At 36.2% G+C, this 24,520-nt stretch overlaps 2 protein-coding genes across 2 annotated transcripts; both read left to right on the forward strand.

Moving 5' to 3' along the window:
- Positions 1-4,018: 4,018 nt before the first annotated feature.
- LOC144228681 (olfactory receptor 8G1-like) lies at positions 4,019-4,981 on the forward strand. Its single transcript, XM_077760576.1, has one exon. It carries the CDS (start codon positions 4,022-4,024, stop codon positions 4,979-4,981), a length of 960 nt encoding a protein of 319 aa, XP_077616702.1. The 5' UTR covers positions 4,019-4,021.
- Positions 4,982-13,658: 8,677 nt separating this feature from the next.
- On the forward strand, positions 13,659-14,600 carry LOC144228554 (olfactory receptor 8G3-like). Its single transcript, XM_077760410.1, has one exon. The coding sequence runs from the start codon at positions 13,659-13,661 to the stop codon at positions 14,598-14,600; it is 942 nt and encodes a 313-aa protein (XP_077616536.1).
- Positions 14,601-24,520: the final 9,920 nt, after the last annotated feature.

The raw sequence follows: 24,520 nt of genomic DNA on the forward strand, positions 1-24,520 counted from the left end.
CAACACCTTTTAAAGGGAAATTGACATGGTCAAGTCAGGGCCCACCAAAACAGTCAGAGTGTTGAAAGCTTGAGAACTATCCCTTGAAATCATACATGAGAAATATTTGGTGGATGAAGACATTTCTCCCCAGTGGTGTGGGTGCCAGAATTTCTCCCTGCCTCTTCCACCTCACTGTCAAGATGGATATAACATAATCTTGGGACTGACCTTCAGGGTTCAAGACTATCATCCAAGGGGTCACCTCTAAGAATGCAAATGCTTAGATGCTTGCAACCACACATGGCAGAGTCTCACAGTACAACAGAGCTATTTCCCTTAGGAACAATCACTTTTGCAATGTTACATTTGATTGATTGTTTCATCAGCTTCTCCTTCTTCTACTGAACCAGCACTATTCAATGGAAGTTTTGGAAAGGATGGTAATGTTCTAGGTCTGCCTTCCCCAACACAGTAGCCTTTAGCTACTCAATATGAGGTCATTGAGTCCCTGAAATGTGCTAATGTAACAGGGAAAGTGAATGGCCATACATGGATAGTGGCCATCACACTGAGGAGCATAGCATAGTACTAAACAGTAATTCTTCTATATTTAACTTGATCACCATTATAGCACTAGGACCCAGCATAAAGCTTTATGTGAAACACAAAGATGAGTATTTTTGCAGGAACAAATGTCTGAATGAATGATTTTACTGGTCCTGGGCCATAGCAGAAGTTTAGTTTTTTCTAAATACAGGTAAGTACATGTCTCAGTTTCCTAGGCATGATCTCTGCTTCTGTCGGAAATTGCTGCATAATTATTTATAAAGTCCTCAAGAATCTTTCTGTGATCCTGTGTCATCATTCTTAAAATAAGAATAATTCTAGTATATATGAATATATAAGTATGAATCAGGAGAGTGCTTAAACTATTTGACACAAACTGAGTGCTATAAGACTGTTGACTATAGAGGCAGTAAGTTCAATTATAGATATGTTTACCAACATGCTTGAATTTCTGTGTTTATTTCCTGATAAAGGAAATTTTCAACTTTTAATGTTTGTAGGCCTCCCTCCTGGGCTCCCAGGGAAGCTATAGTTTAACTTCTACCAAGGTCAGAATGACTTAACCACACTTCAGAGCAAGGGCTCCGAGCACATGTTTTACATCTGTGTATCAGTGTGGTTAGCCAATAACCTAAAAGACATATTTCAAACTAAAGAGTAAAAAGCTCCTAACCCTCCGAAGCCTGTAACCTTGCACATAAGAAAAGCATAAGATTAAGTTTGTACCTTTCTGGAATGTCCTTCCTCATGATGATTTATGATGTAACGACAACAACAAAAACACCCATATATGACCCTGTATTAAACATCCCTTCCCCAGAGCACTCTCTTGTTTGTGAAGACTGCGTGTGCTGGGCAATGGTCCTCACTTGGGCTCAAATAAAACTTTCTTCCTTTCTTTCAGAAATTCTAAAAGGTTTGCTCATTTTGTGCTGGCAGTCCTAACACATACTATGGTGTATTGCACATCTGTTGAAGAAATAAATGATTGAATACTTTAAAATATTTGTAATATACCAGATGTAACCATTTTATGAGCAAATTTACTATGTTGGTAAGCTGAGGCAAATTGCTTAATTTTTCTTGCTTCAGATTCTTTATTTTTAAAATATTAACTATATTAACGTTAGGTTAAATCATATGAAATTGCTGCCTGATTTAGCCTAATATTATCTTTTACATCGGTCTGTTGTGAGAATTGAATAAATTAGTAAGTGTAAAAAAATTAGAATTATATGTGACACATAGTTAAATGTTCAATAAACATTTGCTATTATCATTATAAACAATGGTTTATGCACACAATAATAAAGTGTTTTGAAAACTATAAAGAGCAGTCACCACTAATAATTATATGTAATTAACTATTTCCCCAAATTTTAACAGAAAAAAATTGGAATCATGATTTCAAATATTTCAGAAATTATATCGAGATAGGAAGCTATTGTCATAAGGACTTTCTAGACCAATATCTGCAAAGCTTTAATTTCTAGTTCTTAACCTAATGTCAATGTGTTTCCACACTGACAATATTATGCACATGGGAGCTAATGAGAGTATCATCCAAGGATTTAAAAAAAGCAAATTTTAATTGATCCTGTGCCCCAGTAGCTCATCCCTGATGAAAGGAAATCTTGAGGGAGTGTACACACACACACCACACACACACATTCATGTATATAAACACACAAGATAAAAACAAGTCATTTTGGCAAGTAGCCTCTGGTAGAGCTACAGTAGGGAATCATGGGTTTTGATACACATTTTCTATGTGAACATCTCAGAAATCAGGACTTGCCTTTGATTCCCTAAGTAAAGGAGAGCCCAGAAATTTCTATTTTTGAATCGCCTCTACTGTGATTCTCAAGAGCTATTTTCCTTAGAGGATACATGGTCTAAATCACATATTTGACCTAGAGTAAAGTTTCCAAGTAAAGGGTGAGTATCTGAGTTCTCTCTATTCTAGAGTTTTTAATCTCAGAGTGTTAAAGGAGTCTAGCTTCCTCACAACATTAAAAGAATTTCCTAAAGCTTTTAGAAGATGGTTACTCATAGTTTGCTGTAATACACCTGAAGACAGAAAATCATATTTTTCATAATTCAACCCATGCACATTTAATGGTTATATATTTGGTATTGAAACAGGTAGCTCATTGGCCATAACTGTTCCCTTTGAAGTAACATACAAAAAATCTAATTCCAATTCCTGTTACCAGTCATGTAGACACTTGGTATAAATTATTTTGATCCAAATCTTCAGTTTTCATGGAAAGTTACAGTTTATAAATTATCATCATAAAATACTGCCCCCAGAACTAAGCACAATTCAACAGATGCTGTTTAAGTGTCTGTCACCTCCCTTATTTTAGATAGTATGTTCCTTTTAATGAACTTAATAGCATTGTTGTGTTTTTTCTCTTGATCCAGATCTTTTGAACATGAGAGCTGTGAGGTCAATTTCTCTCAATATTGAATGTTTTGCCAACTGGCCGATCCCTACTTAACCTAGATTCATATTTCTTTAAGAAGCCTTCCTTGACCCCTATTCTGGGTTAGCACCACATTTACTGTGTTTCTGTAAGACTTGCACAATCATGTATTTGTCACATCTCTTCATCTGCCTCCCTGCTCCTAGACTCCACATTCTGAAGACCAGGGATTCTGTCTCATTTGTCTCTATCCTGAGTGCTCACGAAAAATTTTATGCTTATAAAACTGTTAAGTTTTTCTTCTTTTTAAAGTTTTAATTTAAATTCCAGTTAGTTAACATAAAATGTAATAATATTTTCAGGTGTACAGTTTAGTGATTCAACACTTCCACACAACACCCAGTACAAGTGCACATTCACAAGTGCATGCCTTAATCCCTATCACCTATTTCCCCCACCCCTCTAGTAACCAACCAACTGTTCTGTATAGATAACAGTCTGCTTATTGGGTTGTCTCTATCTCTCTTTTTCCCCTTATGTTTGTTTTGTTTCTTAAATTCTACATATGAGTGAAATCATATGGTATTTTTCTTTCTCTGACTGATTCCACTTAGTGGTAATACTACTCTCTAGCTCCATCCACATCACTGCAAATGGCAAGATTTCATTCTTTTTATGGCTGAATGATATATAGCATATATGGCATGTTATATAACATCTTTATCCATTTATCTACCAATGGACACTTAGGCTGCTTCCACAGTATGGCTAGGATAAATAATGCTGCATAAACACAGAAGTGCATAAGACCAACTCTTACAGCATAGAACAAAAAAAGGATAGTTCTAAGTGATATTTATTTACATGCCCCATATAATAGACCTCAGGGTCTTTGAGCACTAACATAGATCAGGGACAGACATAGAACTGGAGCTACAAGGTTGAAAAGACAAATTCTGTTTCATACTACATTGCATGGTGGGACAATAAATATCTGCCACAAAGTTTCTTCTTCTCTTTCTACATAAAATTCCCAGAGGAAAATGACAGCAGGAAATCATTCCACAGTGACTGAGTTCATCCTCGCTGGGTTAACAGAGAACCCAGAACTCCAGCTGCCCCTTTTCTTCCTCTTCCTAGGAGTCTATGTGGTCACGGTGGTAGGGAACTTGGCCATGATCACACTGATAGGGCTGAGTGCTCACCTGCACACCCCCATGTACTACTTCCTCAGCAATTTGTCCTTCATTGATCTCTGCCATTCCACTGTCATTACCCCTAAAATGCTGGTGAACTTTGTGACAGAGAGGAATTTTATCTCCTACCAAGCATGCATGACTCAACTCTACTTCTTCCTTGTCTTTGTTATATCAGAGTGTCATATGTTGGCTGCAATGGCATATGACCGCTATGTTGCCATCTGTAACCCATTGCTTTACAATGTCACCATGTCTTATCAGGTCTGCTCCCGGCTGGTAGTTGGGGTGTATATCATGGGCTTGACTGGTGCCACAGCTCACACAGGCTGCATGCTAAGAGTGCTTTTCTGCAAGGCTGATAGAATCAACCATTACTTCTGTGATCTTTTCCCACTACTGGAGCTCTCCTGCTCCAGTACTTATATCAACGAGGTAGTAGTTTTGTGCTTCAGTGCATTTAATATCCTTGCCCCCAGCCTCATGATTCTTAGCTCCTACGTCTTCATCATTGCCAGCATCCTCCGCATCCGCTCCACTGAGGGAAGGTCCAAAGCCTTCAGCACCTGCAGCTCCCACATCTCAGCTGTTGCCGTTTTCTTTGGATCTACTGCATTCATGTACCTGCAGCCATCATCTGTGAGCTCCATGGACCAAGGGAAAGTGTCTTCTGTGTTTTACACCATTATTGTGCCCATGCTGAACCCTTTGATCTACAGCCTGAGGAATAAAGATGTCAGAGTTGTCCTGAATAAGGTTCTTGAAAAAAGAAGGGAAAGGGTATTTTGCTTGAGAAAAACTTTATAATTTTCCAAGAAGGTTTGATAAGGAAACAATCCAGAGACAACAATATATGTCCACAAGTAATGAAATTGTTCTTACTACTTGATAATTTTGAAGAGCAGTCTGGGGGTACTGGATTCACAGTGCCATTCATATGATAGTGCACTGAGTGTACTGGACATAGAGTTAGAAAGCAAAGTGCAGGCAAATAAAATTTGCAGAATTAGGATATCTCTTAGAAATAGGATGCATAACAATGGTTATCTGCTAACTTAAATCAGTGAAATAAGTCAAGTACGGTTCCTTTGATAATACTGCATTGTATTTTAGTACGTTTTTCAAGACTTAACTTCTACTAGTTATAGGAAAAGATGGTATATTTTAAATAAGAATTATAATATAGGGTTCATAAGCTCTAACCACAATAGATCACATACATTACCTGCCAGTACTTTATGCCAAGGTCTTACTTACCCGTATGCTTTTCTCCACCCCCCTCCCCCATCGCCTTTTTAAAAATTCAAGTATAGTTGACACACAACATTACTTTAGTTTCAGATATAGAACATAGTGATTCAACATCTCTGTACATTATGCTATGCTTGCCACAAACGTAGCTAACCATCTGTCACCATACAATACTACTACAATACCATTGACTATATTCCTTTTGCTGTGCCTTTTTTTCTTGTGACTTGCTCATTCCATAACTGGAGGTCTGTACCCACCTCTACACTTCACCTCTTTTTGCTCATACCCCATCCATCTCCGCTCTGGCAACCAAAAATCTGTTCTCTGTATTTATGGGTCTGATTCTACTTTTTGTTTATTCAGTTTGGTTTTTAGATTCCACATATGAGTGAAATCATATGATATTTGTCTTTCTTGGTCTGACTTATTTCACTTGGCATAATACCCTTTAGGTCCTTCAATGTTGTTGCAACTGTCTAGATCTTGTTTTTTTATGGCTGCATAATATTTCATTGTAGATATGCTATATCTTCTTTATCCACTCATGTATTGATGGACACTTAGGTTGCTTCCATATTTTAGCTTGTAAATAATGCTGCAATAAAGGTGCATGTATCCTTCTGAATTAGTGTTTTTGTTTCCTTTGGGTAAATACCCAGTAGAAGAATTATTGGATCATATGAGATTTGTATTTTTAACTTTTTGAGGAATCTCTATGCTGTTTTCCACAGTGGCTATCCCACTTTACATTTCCACAAACAATACGTCAGTGTCCTTTTTTCTTCATATCCTCACCAAAACTTGTTATTTCCTGTCTTTTTGCTTTTAGTCATTCTGACAGATATAAAATGATATTGTAGTTTTGATTTACATTTCCCAGATGATTAATGATGTTGAGTATCTTTTCATGTGCTGTTGGCCATCTATATAACCAATAACTAGAAAAAATTAAAATAAAATAATTAATGTATAAACAAACAAACAAATAAATGAAGGACATTGATGGTAGAACTCTCGAGATGGGGCTTTAGGTAACAATTCATAGCAAAGCAAAGGGTTACATAAGTCTTGAAAAATTCAACTCTCTGTCCCAGTCTCTGTTTCTCTCTGTCAGTTTCTCTCTATATCTACATATATGGGAAATGTATACACACACACATATTTTTAATTTCCAGAACCACTACATAGATCCTGATAGAATGGAAACTGTGGCTTCTGTGAATTTCAGTCATTTTCATTATTGTATAATCATTTATGCAAAAGTCTCTCTATATCCTTTCCATTTCTGTCTTTACCTCCAACTCTTTCCCACATCTTTTATTCAGCACACTGAGGGGACAGGCAGTTCTAGTCTGCTATCTGGAGAGTGGCCTTCCAGACATAAGGTTTCTCCTAAAAACGTCCCAAAATCCTGCAGCCACTGCTGTTTCAAAGCCAAAAGAAGCTTTGTGATGCGTGGGAATGTAAAACCTTGTTTGACTCTGAAAAGAATTACAGTGAAAGGGATTCAAAACAAGAGATCATCTGATGCCATAAGGTGTTCCATAGGCCAGCAGCAAGGGCAAAATCTGAGAGTATGTTAAAATGCAGCATCTCACGCCACACACTTAAATCAAGAATCTGCTTTTGAATGACAAGATCCCCACATTATTCTTGCGCACATTCAAGTTTAGGGGTTTTACCAAATATGATCATCAGACAACAGATACTAAGATTTTGATTTAATTGATATGGGCTGCAGCCTGGGTATAGAGAGATTTAAAATTTTGATTATTTTCAACGTGCCTCCACAAGTGAGAAACACTAATGTAACCCAACACTAATGTAAAATTAAACTCCTTTGAAGAGAATTGAACTTAATGCATTTAATGATATTTTATAAGAGCTCCCCTCGTGGAAGGGTCCATTACCTTAAATCATACTGCACTGAATGTGCTTCTGATTATTCCAGCTTTGGGGTAAAAAGCAAAAAATATATAAGAAAGGGGAATTAATATGGAACATTGGTGGCTATTATAAAATATTTTCTTTAAATATACGATCTAGCAAGTGGAGTTACAGTTTTAGTGAGGGCCTCAAAAAAGGAAACATTACATCAGAATTCTTAATTCTTACCTTATAACTCTATTCAATTATGGGCAGATCTGACTTTTGAACCAAGTGAGTATATTACCTACTTATGCATAAAGTATACATATTTTATAAAAGAAAAATGGTTCAATTCACTACTTTAAAATTCTGGCCCTATTGGGGCACCTGGGTGGCTCAGTCGGTTGAGTGTATAACTTCACTCATTTCATGATCTCACAGTTTGTGAGTTTGAGCTCCACATTGTGTTTTGTGCTGCTAGTATGGAGCCTGCTTGGGATTCTTCTCTCTCCTCCCTCTCTGCCCCTTCCTCACTCGTGCTTTCTATCTCTCTCAAAACAGATAAATAAACTTAAAAAAAAAAATTCTGGCCCTATCAAAAGAAAGATATCTTGTCAGGATGTGCCCTGATCCTCTTAAACCTGCTATTACTGGAGGGAATGGGAACCAATCACACTGGGTAGGAGCTTGTATCTCAAACCCCATTCAGATCTGCTGGACCGGAATCTGCATTAAAAAAAAATCTCAGGTGATCCCATGAAAAATCTTTACTACTAATTGATAAATCCGAAATGGACAAAGAATCCCTAGAATGGATCTCTAGAAGGAAATGGACAACTGGGAAATGCTAACAGCAATTGCTTCTTTTCTCAAAAGCTTGTTCCCTGAGACATGGAAATCCTCAAGAGTATTTATCTCCTTGTTGTTTGGTGCCTGCCATGCCTGTATCCAGGACCAACCTCCAGAGCACACTGGTCAGAGCTGCTCAGGGGACTAAGAATGGGAGGGGTTTGCTGCCCTGAAGCCGGAGAAATGCAAAGTGCAGACCTACAATTGGAGACACTGACCTGTGACCTCAAAGATTATGATTCAGTAATTTTGGCCTTAGATTAGGAAATCTGTAATACAAGTCTCTCCAGATGAGTTGAGAGAATTTGGACAGTTGATGAATAAAAAATTTTGAGAACATTTCTAAAGGTTTAGAAGCCATTAAGAAAAGAATTTTTATCAGTATCAAATATTTGGATAGAAAGGAGGCAGTGGTAATAATTTAAGTAAAACAACTGCATATGTAATATAATGGTTGAGATAACATTCAAAATTGATAATCTAAAAATAGCAAGATGTATGAATTATTTAGAGCTGTGGAAGTAACTTTTGGGAGAAGAAATGGTAAGAGAAACTGTTTATCAGAGCTCCTCTACAGAGATTAAATTGTCCCAGGAGTAATGAGTGTAGGGAAGTTGTTTCAGGAAGTTCTGTTTCTCATTATGAGCATGCTTATATTTCTACAGTCATAAGTTTTATGAATACCTTAATCTCCCTAGGTGAGTCTGATGATCAAACAGGTGGGGAAATCCTGAATTAATAAATCCTCAAATATGTTCTATATCTGATCGTAAAGCAGAACTCTTACAAGCATATCATACCTTTTGCCTGTATGAGACGATGAACCATGTCTGTATCATATCTATGTTGAGCAACTGAAATATTGGCCTTGATGTAAAATTTCTGTGACTTGAGACAGACTGGATTCTAGAAAGAAAGGTGTTTCCTGATCCTATATGTAAATTTTAAATGGACACAGATTCTAGGAGAAAGGGGTATAAAGCGTAAAGGAAAGTGCACTAAAATATCTACCTTGAGCTTCTAGATTCCAATATTGTGACCTTGAGAATCATACTCAGGATAGATCTTGTAGCTGAGCTGGTATTTTCCTTAAATCCCGAGAGAATCCCAAATACATCCAAAGGATCCAATCTGTACTTTTCCATTTTGCCTTAAGGTATTGCTTCTCTGAGTTTAAATGTTATATCCAGGGCTCATTTGGTAGCAAGAATAACCAGAGAATAGCTGGGGCCAGAAGTAAGCAGACCCTCCAAATCGAAGAGTCTCTAAGGAATTATAGGAAAATGGAAAGTACATTGTGTCTTGTTTCGTGTAAGTTTCAAAATGATGAAATGTTGAAAGTCTGGGGAGACTTATGGATTGTCTCAGGGACAAAGTATCTATATTATTCCTTAACAAATCTCTTTTAATTGTAGAGAAAAATAAGTCATCCTCTCCCTTGTTAGGCACGTTAGGAATTCCTCGTGGGACTATGGCAATATCTAGCAGATGCTTGTATTCAGCCCTCACATTGAAATAGTCCAGGTAATACCATTCTATGAGTACATTATGATATCTAGATACAGTTAGCAGGGGTCAATGAACAAAAAAACTTTCAAATCTTACATACAAAGAGTGTTTTCCCTGATTTTCTATTTTTTCCTTGTGGGAAATCAGTTCATAAAATTCTTTTAAAATATGTTTTAGAAGTTACATGTATTTTTGAACCTGTAAATATCTTGGCATGAAATTCACTAAGCTCTAACAAAATCTAATACTTCCTTGTCTTCAATCCATAATTTACTGAGAACAATGATTCTCACCTTTGTGACACCATTAAACACTTGAGAACCAATAGGGAAAAGGGGAAATTCTGACTGTTTCTTTTCCCAAAGGTTGACACCCATGGGATGAGATTCTAGTGGGAGGCCATTATCATTCCTTGTTCCTAATAAGACTCTTGGCATCACTGCCCAGTGTATAAAATCATCATACCGTATCAACCAACCTTTGCAGAAGGTCCTCAGCTTCATTAGAGATCAGGATCAGTGACCCCAAATTACTGCCATGAAGACTTTTAGTCTAAGGCCTCCTCAGCACTAAGGTGTCCTGCCAGGTTAGTACTCAGAACTATCTACTAGCATCATCAGATCATTTTTTGTTTCAGAGGAATGGAGGAGAGAATTATACATGGTTGCACTTCTGGAGGGCAGAAGGGGTATGTCTGAGTATGTTCCAGTCCTCAACTTTTAAAGTTTTAGGGGTCTACTGTAGCTCCCTCCCAGTGCACTTAAAGACGCACATGGTTCTTTATTTCTACCTGTTATCACTCTAATATTCATATTATCTGATAAACAAATGGTAGCCTTATCATCTCCTTGTCCCCTGCTGAATTATATGATGGCAAACACTTTTTGCTTATTCACACCAGGCAGTGTGAGGGCTTTGTTCACTTATTTGGAGCCTGTGTTAAGGTATTTCTAACATCCTTTTAATATTTTTATAAAAAACACATATTTATTGTTATTTGCTGTATGTGGCAAGCACTATGTTGCATTTGTAGTGTAGTCAAGAAGAACCAGTAAATAACTCATAATAATTACATGCTAAATGTAAACATAAAAACATTTTCATGAGCACATAGAAAATGGTCTTATTAATTGGAGACTTCACTATTGAAGCCCTTAACTGAAGGATCCTAACTATTAAATAGATTTCACAGCACACAGAGAATGAATGGGGGAAAAGAGCAAAAGGAATATGATGAGAGCCTGCAAAATGCTCTTTCTGAAATGGCTAAATCATGTAATACTGGCCGGGAAATAAAAAAGAAAAATTTTCTTTCGGTTACCAAATTATGTAAATCTATGAATGACAAGGAAATTGTTTTGGACATTATTTGAAGACTATGAAAAATATTGATAATTTTAGGAAGTTAATGTTTAGTGGAAAATATCAACTCTGTATTTTTGTATATATCAGTACAGGAAGGAGGAAAAAGGAGATGTGCTAAGGAAAAAAAATTAACTCTGGCCATCAGTAAGCAATAAAAATACTGGTCAAATAAAATACAAAACAGTGCAAATTGAAAAGATTAAAATTAAATTAACATTGACATTATTAGGAACTTATCAAGAGCCACGAAATGTGCTTAGCACCTTGTAGGTGTCACTTAATTTAGTCTCCACTGGATATAGATAATAACATTTTTTGCTTTTCAGAGGGTTGGAGATTGGATGTAATTATCCCAAGGTTGCACAACAAATATGGGGTTGAGTTGAGATTTCAAGTCTAATTTAAGAATTAAAACCCACTAGAATTAGGGAATCATGAACCAGTGCAATGGAAAGAGGTGATAAGGATTATTTAATCCCATCACCTATTATGTGCTTGTGTCCTTGAACTATCAGCTTGGAAAGTGGTTATTCAGACTGTGCTCAAACATTTCTGACTGCAAGATCAAGGGTCTTTCTGAGACTGTTCATCTTTGTTGTGAAACCAAAGATTTCTTTCCAGAGTTTCTTTTTTTTTTTTTTTAACTTTTTAATGTTTTATTTACTTTTGAGAGAGAGATAGAGAGACAGACAGCGTGAGCAGGGTTAGAGAGAGAAGGAGACAGAATCCAAAGCAGGCTCCAGGCTCTGAGCTAGCATTAGCACAGAGCCCAACCCGAGGCTTGAACCCACAAACCGTCAGATCATGACCTGAGCCAAAGTCAGATGCTTAACCGACTGCGCCACCCAGGTGCCCCTCTTTCCATTGTTTCAAACAATTAGTTTTACTTCACTCTCTTGGAGACATAGGCAATGAGTACAGTATTTACTTTTTTTTTTTTTTTTTGGAGAGGATGCCGAGTGAGAGGGAGAAAGTGAATATCAAGCAGGGACTGGATCTCAGCACCATGAGATCATGAAATGAGCCACAGTCAAGAGTTGGATGCTTAACTGACTGAGCTACTCAGGTGTCCCCCACCTCAGTACTTCTTAATAAAGCAATTAGTTGAACAGTGAGGTAACTGTCATGTGCCACATGAATTTTTGTTTTCCAAAGCAAAATATCTTCAGTTATTTGAGTCATTCTTAAAATGACAGATTTCTAGATCATGTTTTTGAAATTGGCCAATTTTTCTATATCACATAAAGTACTTTACTGCAAACTAAAAGCATCAATCTATTGTTTGAATGTCTAGTAAGAATATGAATTTGCATTTTCTAAAATGCTTCCAAATGGAAATTCAAGGTATGTTGGTTTTTAAAAAACAAAAAAAAAAAAAACACATCACCTTCTAGATTAGCACTAAACATAACCTAAAAAGTTCTAATTGTATTTGCTCATGCCCTAGTAATCCACATTTTCACCATCTTGGAATTCTGTAGAGACCACAAGCAAAATACAAGGTTATAAAACAAGACCAGCAGAGTAACTCCTAGAGTTTGTCTTCAAAATCCCTTCTCATATTTTGAGAATATAAATAATTTTCTGACCTCTACCACTTTAATCAGGAAACCTAACTTGTTTAGGCCAATCATAGTCCACTGCACCCCTCATCATATTGGTGGACAGCATGACCTACATGTAGGGCATTTTATTATAGTCTGGGATTAACCAAACCAGAATAAGGGAGAATGGCTCTTTGTTCTGGAAAAAGCTGTTGAAATATTAGCATGAATTCTGCCAAGCAGTATGTTTCTGCTCTTGGGGTGATAGGCCTGAGGGATGAAAGCTGGTGTGTATAAATTTAGCAGAGATTCTCAGGTGGAAAGATACCAGTAGTTGCCCATCCTTTGGCTATTTTGAGATGGGAGGATGGCTCAGAAAAATAGCTCAGACTAACATAATTACTTTTTTTCAGAGTTATGAATCCTATGCTTATTCATTATAGAAGGCACATGCTACTATTATTTATTCTGAGTAAGTGGAAACTGTTTGCCATTTGAGAAGCATGACAGTAATACATACATATAGAACATGGGAGGAAGAAAGAGACCTCAGAAGTAACAGAGGTAATGTCTCTATTGCCTGACTAAAAATCTGGAAATTGGTGTTTTCTCTTAAAAAGTTACAAAATATCTTTTTCTAAGGCTTATTTATTTATTTTGAGAGAAAGAGAGAGAGAGAAGAAGGGGCAGTGAGAGAGGGGGAGAGAATCTGAAGTAGACTCTACATGCTCAGTGCAGAATCTGTTGTGGGACTCAACCTCACAAACCCTGAGATCATGACCTGAGCAGAGCCAACTCAGATGCCCCACAAAAGTTATGAATTATCTAATTTAAAATTTTCTTGAAGTCTATCATTACTTCTCCAGTTCAATGAGAATCACTGTTTGATCATTTGAAAAGACTCAGAGATCCCTGCATTATGACTCTCCTGTGATCAGGAATAGTGATCTTCATGGAATTATTCTCCTCCTCACATATACTCATGCAAACACATATGCATACACTCAAATACACACACACACACACACACAAACACACAATCACACATGAATATTCATTTCCTCCTTTTAAACTCAGAAGCCTCTGCAAAGACAATGGACCCTGGAAATGACTCCATAAGAACTGAATTCATCCTCGCTGGCCTAACAGAGAAGACACAATTCCAGCTACCCCTTTTCTTCTTCTTCCTAGGAGTCTATGTGGTCACGGTGGTGGGGAACTTGGGCATGATCACACTGATAGGGCTGAGTGCTCACCTGCACACACCCATGTACTACTTCCTCAGTAATTTGTCCTTCATTGATCTCTGCCATTCCACTGTCATCACCCCCAAAATGCTGGTGAACTTCATGATAGAGAAGAACATAGTTTCCTACCCAGAATGCATAACTCAGCTCTATTTCTTCCTCATCTTTGCTATTGCAGAGTGTCACATGTTAGCTGCAATGGCTTATGACCGCTATGCCGCCATCTGTAACCCCTTGCTTTACAATGTCATCATGTCTTCACACATCTGCTTCCGGCTTACAGTGGGAGTTTATATTTTGGGCATCATTGGATCTACAATCCATACAGTTTTTATGATGAAACTTCTTTTCTGCAAGAGCAATGTGATTAACCATTATTTCTGTGATCTCTTTCCACTCTTGGAGATATCCTGTTCCAACACCTTCATCAATGAATTATTGGTTCTAGTCTTGAGTGCGTTTAACATTCTGACTCCTGCCTTAACCATCCTTGCCTCCTACATCTTCATCATTGCCAGCATCCTCCGCATCCGCTCCACTGAGGGAAGGTCCAAAGCCTTCAGCACCTGCAGCTCCCACATCTCAGCTGTTGCTGTTTTCTTTGGATCTGCTGCATTCATGTACCTACAGCCATCATCTGTGAGCTCCATGGACCAAGGGAAAGTGTCCTCTGTGTTTTATACCATCATTGTGCCCATGCTGAACCCCTTGATCTATAGTCTGCGGAATAAGGATGTCAAATTTGCCCTGAAGAAAGTTTTGGACAGTAGAAAATGTTCATATTTATGAATAGAATCAATATCATGATGTCATATCAGAAGCAGTTCTTACTGATTTGCTGAGATATGTAATGGGTTAGGTTTATTGATCAAATCTTTGGAAACTCAATGACACTTCCCCTTATAACACAATTCCTAAATTTCCCTCCAGGCCACTCCTTTGAATCTTATTACAGTGATATGTATTGAGAAATACTAAGAATGAAATCAAACACTCTTGAGTATGAAAGGAGCCTTAGTTTTATGTTTAGCAATAATACACGCAACAATAAGAACAATGATGATGATATGAAGATAATAATTGTAACATATGTTACTGAGATTTTATGAAATATCAAGTAATGTGCCCAACACTTTAAGTAAATAACTTTATTTAATATTTATAGTATTCTCTCACAGAAGTCACTAGTATTATTTTCCTTTGAAAGATGAGGAAAAAGAACCTTATTTTATTTGTAGGTGCCCTGTTCCCAAACATAATAATGATCTTTCTACAAAATTGACTCCAGGACAAACAATTTTATTCAAAGTGGTACTTTGGTCCCAGATGACTGTGGCTAGGCCTGAGACGTCTTTGAGAATTTCCTTCTGCACATATGTCATCTCCAGTTCCCTATGTGACTGATGTTTTCCTGTAAATAATTTCAATGTTAATTTCACTTTTTTATTTCATTTGATACAATGAAAACAAGAAAAATCTTTCAAGCCTCTTCTGATCAAAGCCAAAACAGCAAATATGGAGACTCATTGTAGAATCTCATTATAGGTACTCATTACATAGTTTCATATTATTATACTTGAGAACAACACGTTTTATAAAAGCAGCCCAAATAGCATTGTCGTATCTTCATACCAGTGATGCTCGTATGGAATTTATGAAGCAATTGGTATGGAAACAAAAAATCCTGCTCAGTTGTATTGTTTCTTGTGGTTCAAATACTTTTCCCCAATAATTTAGAAAGAGTTGCCATTTCATGACAATTGTTTCTTTGAGACAGCTCTTCTTCCTTTTCATATTTTGTTCTTCTGTTTCTGGGCATTTAATCTTGTAACATAATATTCTAAACAGTCATCTTTTGTCTCTTCCTGATTCAAACCATCCACATCATTATTGTCAGATCAATGTTCTTAGCATAATGTTCTATGTTATTCACCTATATAAAAAGTTGCAGTATTTACATATAGTTTCCAAATACAAGACAAAAATAAGTACCTTACCACTCTTGTACCCATTAACTACTCATTCACTGATTGCAAACATTTATTTTTAAAAGCCCTCATTTTATTATTTGACTTAATTTTCATCAGTTCTATGAAGCAAGGGTTAAAAGCTACAACTTCACCATACATATTAGATGTGGTTCCTAAGACTCACACAGGACAAACAAAAAGAGTTCTGGTAGGTGGACCTTTGAATTACCAGGGCTTAAGCTCTTATATGAAATACAGACTATGTGAAAGGTAATGGTCTCATCAAGAAAGAGAGGAAAGCCTCTGCCGACCCAGAAGATCATGTTATATTTTGGGTGATATGGCAAAGCTATAAAAAGCAAAAAGTTACAGAGGACAGTTCATGAGTCACCTCTGAACCATAAGATATATATCCTTATTTTAGTGAGGGAGGTGCTACACGTTTTTTAAGCAGGGAAGTGAAACAATTAGTTTTACATGTTAGGAGTATCACACTTATGCTGGGATGGAAGATGGATGGAAAGACAATAAAGCTGAATCAAGACCAGTCAGCAGCTATTTGATCATTCTAAGCAAGACACTTCATGCAGTGACAGTGGAGCTAGAAAGGAAGGAGCGTCTCAAGGGATTTTTGGAAAGTGGATTATTCAGACATGGCTGAACTGAGGTGAGTTGAAATGGAAGGGCAATGATGGTTGAACTCGCAAGATGAAGCTCACTAAACCTAGGTAACAATTCCTAGCAACTCAACTGGACACATAAGTCTTAGTAACATTCAGATTTTGTCTCCTTGTTTCTCTTTATATATCCTCTCCTGAATGTGTACATACACACTGACAGAATGAATACTATTGGTATTATGATTTAATAATTTTCATTATTGTACAATCATTTATGGAAAGGTCTGTTCATACTCTTCCCATTTCTGACTTTAAGCAAGTTCCAACTATCTTCCCACTTTTTTATTCAGGACACTGAAGTAGCTGTCTCAGTCTGCTCACTTGTAAGGGGGCTTTCCTGACACATTGTATTCTCCCATAAACCTCCCAGAATCCTGCAGCCACTGCTATCCCAAAGCTAAAAGAAGCTTTGTAATGCATGGACATGTGGGACCTTGCTTGAATCTGAAAGAATTATAGCGGAAGGGATTCAAAACAAGAGATCATCTAACACCTTATTCCTCAAGGTGATCCATACGCTAGCAGCATTAGAATAGCCTGAGAATTTCTTTAAAATGCATAACCTCAAGCCACACACTAGATTTACTAATTCAGAATCTGCATTTGAACGAGATCCCTAGGTCATTCTTGTGCACACTAAAGTTTGAGAAGCTTTTAACAAATATTGATATCTGACCTCGGACTTTAAAATCTTGATTTAATTGATATGGACTGCACCCTTAGTATTGAGATTAAAAATAAAACTGTTTTTGATGTTTTAAAATGTACATGTAGAATTCTAAAATTGAGAAACAGTAAGATGTAACCAACCTTAAACTCCTTTAAAAAGAATTGAATCTGATATATTTAACTGTATTTTATAAGAGTTCTGATGTGAGCATCCAATTTAACTTGATTCAGATTAGAATCCTTCCAAATATTCCTGTTTGTGAAAAAAGTGTGAAAATGTATAATAAAGAAAAGGAATATAAAACATAGGTGCCTAATAATAAAAATACAGTAAACCCTTGGTTTGTGAACATAATTCATTTCAGAAATGTGTTTGTAATCCAAAGCACTCATATATCAAAGCCAGTTTCAAGAACCATGGGCTCAGTTGTGATCATGTGATGTTCAACATCATGTACTACTTGTATTGCAAGACATGGCTCATTTATCAAGTTAAAATTTATTAGAAATGTTTGCTCATCTTGCAGAACACTTGAAAACAAGTTACTCACAATCCAAGATTTTACCATACTGTCTTTAAATACACAATTTAGCAAATGGAATTATTAATAACAAGGATCTCAAAAAGGCAAATATTATATCAATATTCTGAATTCTTGTCTTATAACTTCAAAATTCAATTATGCATGGATTTTACTTTTGAATCAAATAAGTATATTACCTACTTGTGCATAAAATAAACATTTTGTGCAAGGAAATAAATGGTTTAATCCATTATTTTAAAATCAGTAACCCTATTCCACATAAGATACCCTGTCAGGATGTGCCCTGATCCTCTAAAACCTGCTATTCACAGTGTGCATTGTGAACCCAAAGCACTGGCTAAGAGTTTGTAAGAAATGCATAATCTCAAATCCCACTCAGACCTGCTGGATCAGTCTCTGCATTAAAAACAAACAAACAAACAAACAAACAAACAAAAAAATCCTCAGGTGATCCTGAAAAAAATCTTCACTAATTTATAAGTTCAGAATTGTAAAAGAATCTCTCTAGAAGGAAAAAGTTACACAACTGGGAAATGCCAACTGCAATTGCTTCTTTTCTCAAGAGCTTGTTGCCTGAGACATGGAAATCCTCAAGAGCATTTGTCTCCACCTTATTTGGTGCCTGGCATGCCTAAATCCAGGACCAGTCTTCAGAGAGCAGCGATCAGAACTGATCAGGGGACTGTGAAGGTAAGGGGTTTGCTGCTCTGAAGCTGGAGAAACACAAACTGGAGACCTACACTTGGAGATGGCTGCCCTGTGTCACAGGCCAGCTCAAAAAGGGGCTCAGAGACCAGGAGCTGTGCTTGCCCCCTTGGCACTAAAGATAGCAGAGTGCTACATCCTCAGCACCAGAATTAGTGTATTCTCTTCTGAGAGCACGTTAGAAATACAATTTGGCTTAAGGTTTCTAGGAAGAATAGAGGTGAGTATGTTCATCTCACCTTTGTGATTTGAGATGGTTAAGTCTGGAAGTAATTACCTTGGAATTCAGGCAAATATTTCTCCACACATTTATTGATTGATTAACTTATAAAATACTTTTGGCAATCCTCCTTAATGTCCCAAACTTTGTGCTATATACTTGGGACACAGAGGAGAATAAGTCTGATTTGATCCATCATCTGACTTATAGGGTAGTTCAAGTCTGAAAACGTGCTGTTTAGAAATGACAGTTTTCTGAGGATGCAGTTAAAAGTGCTGATCAATTACAAGGAATTGGATAATGTTTCAAAAATTTCTTCAGTTTAGGGGTGCCTGGGTGTCTCAGTCGGTTATGCGTCTGACTTCGGCTCAAGTCATGATTTTGCTGTTCGTGGGTTTGAGCCCTGCACAGGGCTCTGTACTAACAGCTTGGAGCCTGGAGCCTTCTTTGGATTCTATATCTCCCTCTCTCTCTCTGCCCCTCCCCTGCTCACACTCTGTCTCTCTCTCTTCCTAAAAATAAATAAACATTAAAAAGAAAATTTTAAAAAGTTCTTCAATTTAAATGAGATTTGAAAAGAAAAATAATATTTAACAGACAACAAAGAACTGGTAAACCATTACACGTGGAAAAATAGCAAATAAAAAGGTAGACGGCTGAGAAAACACTCCATATTCCAGGGACTGAAAGAAGCCAAATGTTTTGTGGCAGAGGAAGACGATACAAGAACAAAAGATGGAGAAGGGCAAGAGTGTGGATTTTTGTAATCCTAAATTCAATTAAGGAAATCTTTTCTCCAGTGTTCCTGAATGTGGATTATCAACTGGTTTATGGTTGAGTGTATTTTATCACTAACAGTAAGTAGTGCATTCCATTTCTAATAACTCAGATGTTAGAATATTTTTTTCCTTACATTGGCTAAAGGGTATGTATTTTCACAAATGTTTCAAACACATACACACAATGAACTCTCTTCCTGTTTGATAATGCAAGTTATCCCACTACATTCAAATATTTTTCAAACTCTTAACAGCTTCTGCATGCTTTCTATAGTGTCAGTGTCCCTCCTCAAAAAAAATCCATAACTAATACAGAACTATGGATATAAATGAATATAAGTGTAGTGCAGTGCTTCTTAGCCTCATGGCACATTGGGAATATTTAATATTGATGTGGCATAATGGGCTAAGTGAATGAGGTACTTTGTGGCTGTTGGTGACCAGCTAAGGGGCTCTGTATGTCCTTAAGCTGTCCCCACTACCCCAAGGGCTAAAAACCAATACTTCAGCACCATTATGATCATTTCATGATATTCCAGTTCTTCAGCACTTGAGTTGGGGGGAAGCTATATTAAAGATCTTATGTGGATTATTCATCATCAAAGTCTAGCATTTTTATAAATGAAATCAAAAGCCCCCATTGCCATTTCTTTACCCACTGTTCTATGGGCTTTATTAATTTAATAAGGAATATGCTTATTTTATGTTTTCATAGAAATTACATTCAAACCACATACCTTGTATGGGAAGAATTTTTTTTAACTTATGTTAGAAGTCAACAATTATTTTCTCCACCAAATTTTAACTTGTTTATTTGGACTATTTTCAGCGTCTGGGTTCTGCCTCCTGGTAGTCCTTTAGGGCAGAAGTTATAGTTATATGGGGGTATTGTTGATCATAGGATTTACACCGTATGATGAGGGAGTGGCAATTTCTCAAACCAAGCTGAACTCACAAAAGGAAAACTCCACAGAGTTTAATTCTATAGTGTTCTTTCCAACTGTACTCCCCACCATGACTACCACAGTCCAAGTAAGTAAACGGTGAAAGGAAAAGCCTTCAATATTTATGATGTTCAGTGACCTTACCTCATTCTTTAATGTTACATGATTTATAATCTAAACTGGCCCTGGTTGGACTTTTTATTGCCATTGTCATATACACTGAATTTTTAATGACCAAACTTGAATGTAATAGACATGGACCCCTATATGCTTAATTTGTCTTTATGTGTAGGGGACATAGTTTGTTTCTCAAGCAAAGATATTTTTCAGAGCCTCATATTGATCCCATGGACATTAGCTTATGACAGATAAATAATAGAAAATACATTTTTACACTTGATCTTAGCCAAAAGGCCAAGAATTGATTAGAAAATACATTTTTAAATAAGTAAAAACTCAAATATATTTAGGTTCATAACTCTGAATCAGTTAAGGAAACAATTCAAAATTTTTATTTCTCTCTGGCTTCACTCTGATTTTATTGCCACATTATGTCTAAGTATAAGGCATATTAGATCTTCTTAAAATCAAATCTCTACACAATAATCTTCTCCAGCTATTAACACAGAACTGTTGAATTGTATTAAAAGTTTATTTCACTATTGATTATTAGGCTATTCCTCCCAATCTTATTTATCTGTAAGTTAGATGATCACAACATTTACATCTTAATCTTTAGAAGGTATTGAAAAATATGTAACAGAATAGGCATTAGATTTTTAAATTCTATTAGAGGAGGGAATATGTCATTTTACTTTTCATATCTCTATATCTCATCACAGTGTCTGGCACTCTGTTGTCTCTCAGTAATTTTGGCTCAATTAAATCAAAGAAAGAGAAATCCCTGAAGCTCTCCATTTGAACCAGTAGACTGACTTTAATTTCTTAATCCAGTTATTCCCCAACAATCACCAGAATTACTTAGATGGTTTTGTTTGTTTTCTTTTAATTTTATTCTTAGGAAGTTCAGTTCTGTAAACTTTCTCACCCTCAGAGATTCTGATTAACAATGTCTAGAATAGGGGCAGAAATCCTATATTAAGCGAACAAACAGACAGACAAAATCTCTCCAGATGAGTTGAGAGAATTTTGAAAGTTATGAATAAAAGGGTTTTGAGAATATTTTTAATTATCCAAAAGTGATTAAGAAAATATCAAAAATGGAATCCAACTACCAGATATTGGAATGAGAGAGAAGGTGATCGTTGCCACTTTAACTTTTTAATAAAAAGTAATTCTACCTAAAACATGGACAGTTAGTTTAGCATTCAAAGTTGATAATTCTAGAAATAGCAATATTAACAAATTGTTTAGAACTCTGGAGGTAACCTTCAGAAAAAAATGAAAAAAACTTTATCAGAGATATTCTGCAGAAATTATATTCTCTCTCAGGAATGGACCAACAGCACAGGGAGGGTGATTCAAGAACTTTTGTTTTGCATTATAATTATGTTTACAGTCATCATTTTTGTGAATACTGTAATTTCCCTAGATAACACGGGTCAACCATATTGAGGAATCCCTGACCATTCTGTGTTCAAATATGGCCTTCTACCTCTGGCTGTAGAGCAACCAGCCCACAGAACTCTGTGTTACCTGCAGCTTTTTAGATCATTACCTGTGTGACCTGCCTATATGAAATAACAATAAATTGTGTCTATGTTCATATCGAACAACTGAAGTGTTGACCCTGACATAAAATTCTTCTGACTTGGACAAATAGGATTCTAGAAAGAAAGGCATTTACTGATCCAATTTGTATACATTAAGTAAAAACGGATACAAGGAGAAAGGGATACAGAGCACAAAGGCTTGCACATGGAAATGTGCTTGAGTTTCTAGGGTACAATATTTAAAACCTTTTGAGAATCAATATCTTGATTCTCCTCTGATATTATACTAAGCTGATATTTTCTATAAATCCATGAGATGACCAGAAGTAGCCAAATGATCCCTTCAGGACCCTAATGGTGTGTTAATATATTGATTATCTGTTTAGAAGTTCTATCTAGAAAGAGTGACTGGGTAGCTCAGTCAGTTAAGTGGGGGACTTTGGTTTAGGTCGTGATCTCGCTGTTTGTGAGTTCGAGCCCCACGTTGGGCTCTGCAGAGCCTGCTTTGGATCCTCTGTTTCCCTCTCTCATACTCTCTCTCTCAAAAATATATAAATAAACATAAAAAAAGAAATTATATCTAGGAAGTGAAATATGTAGAAGATACCTGTATATTTTGGAAGAATATCTTTACACTCTTCAGTCTTCTAATCCATGCATATGGCAAATCTTTTTCCTTATTAAGGTTTTTTTCTAGTTTATCTCAAAATTATGTTTTAGTGTATAAACATTGCACAAATTGTGTTAGATTTGATGTATTTGATGCTTACTTGTTGTTATTTTATGTGCTGCTATTTTTTTTAATTAAAAAAAATTTTTTAATGTTTTTATTTATTTCTGAAAGAGAGAGACATACACACAGCATGAGCAGGGGAGAGTCAGAGAGAGGGGTAGATACAGAGTCTGAAGCAGGTTCCAGGCTCTGAGCTAGCTGTCAGCACAGAGCCTGACGTGGGGCTCGAACCCACAAACAGTGAGATCATGACCTGAGCCGAAGTCGAACGCTTAACTGACTGAACCATCCAGGCCCCACTATGTGCTGCTATTTTAAAATAACTGTTTCACCTATTACCTCTTTCAAAAAATATACAGAAATATTAAATAGATGGACAACAGTTAAATGCTCTGCAAGCACTAGCTAAAAATAAATTTCATGACGATGTATTGATATCAGACAAAGGAGACTATAACCAAGACACATTACTAACTATAAAAGGGGCAGTTCCATAACAATAAAAGTTTACATAAGGCTTGAACAACTAAAGGGATAAAGAGATAATCAGAAATTTTGTAGGAGACACTGACATACCTAATTCCAATAACTGTTAGAATAACAGACAAAAAACAATCATTATACATATGCAAAATCTAAACAGCATTGTTAATAAAGTGGATGCATATTATTTCAATATGTGATGTATTTCAATAACTGAAATAATATATATCACAAGACCCTCAAAAACAAATAACATGCTTTAAGATGCATTTGGAATACTTGCAATACTTGGGATGCAAGTATAATACTGTAAGATGCATTGGGAATACTTATAATAGTTGATCTTATGCTTCATTATAAAGAATTCTAAACAATTTTCAATAATTTAGATAATTCATAGTATGTTCACTGGCCATAATGAAATTAAGATAAACATCTAAAACAGGACTACCTAAAAAAAAAGGCCCAACTTCTGGAAAGTTAACAATTCACTTCCACGTAATCCATGGGACAGTGAAAATAATGAAACACAAATTATATTTTAAACTGAATAATACTGTAAATTTGGTACATTGAAACTTGTGAGATTAAGCTGAGGTGGGGTTTAGAGAGAAATGTATAACTTATGTGCACATACTAGATAAAATAAAAGCTGAAGATACTGATTTAAGCTTCCATTTCAAGAAGTTAGGAAGATAGGGGCACCAGGGTGGCTCAGTCGATTAAGTGTCCGACTTTCGCTTAGGTCATAATCTCACGGTTCGTGGGTTCGAGCCTGAGCCGGGCTATGTGCTGACTGCCAGCTCAGAGCTTGGAGCCTGTTTCAGATTCTGTGACTCCCTTTCTCTCTGACCCTCCCCTGCTCACGCTGTTTCTCTCTCTCCCTCAGAAATAAATAAAACATTAAAAATAAATAAAAAAGAAATGAAGTTAGGAAAATAACAGGAAATCATGCTGAGGAAATTAATAAGGAATAAAAATAATTAGTTATTAGAAAAAATATGAATACAAAATAAACATATTTTATAAAATCAACATAGCCAAAAGTTGGTTTACTGAACTCAATTAATAAAATTGAGAAACCTCTAGAATGAGAAATCCAGGAAAAAGAGAAGTACCATACTTTGCTGATTTTAGGAATGAATAAGCAGAAATCTTTGCACACTCAAAAATATTTTTCAGTGTTAAATAAATCATTATGAGGAACCCAATACAACACATTTTCAAAGTGGATGAATGTGTTGAAATTTCATTTTAGGAAAACTAAGAAGATAGAATAGGTGATAGCTATTAAATGAATTTGATTCC

The sequence above is a fragment of the Crocuta crocuta genome, unplaced genomic scaffold (genome assembly GCF_008692635.1).
Source record: "Crocuta crocuta isolate KB4526 unplaced genomic scaffold, BGI_CrCroc_1.0 scaffold335, whole genome shotgun sequence".
NCBI lineage: Eukaryota > Metazoa > Chordata > Mammalia > Carnivora > Hyaenidae > Crocuta > Crocuta crocuta.

Bases quoted from the DNA above. Each gene is read 5' to 3' on its own strand.
- LOC144228554 (XM_077760410.1), top strand. From the start codon at position 13,659: ATGGACCCTGGAAATGACTCCATAAGAACTGAATTCATCCTCGCTGGC.
- LOC144228681 (XM_077760576.1), top strand. From the start codon at position 4,022: ATGACAGCAGGAAATCATTCCACAGTGACTGAGTTCATCCTCGCTGGG.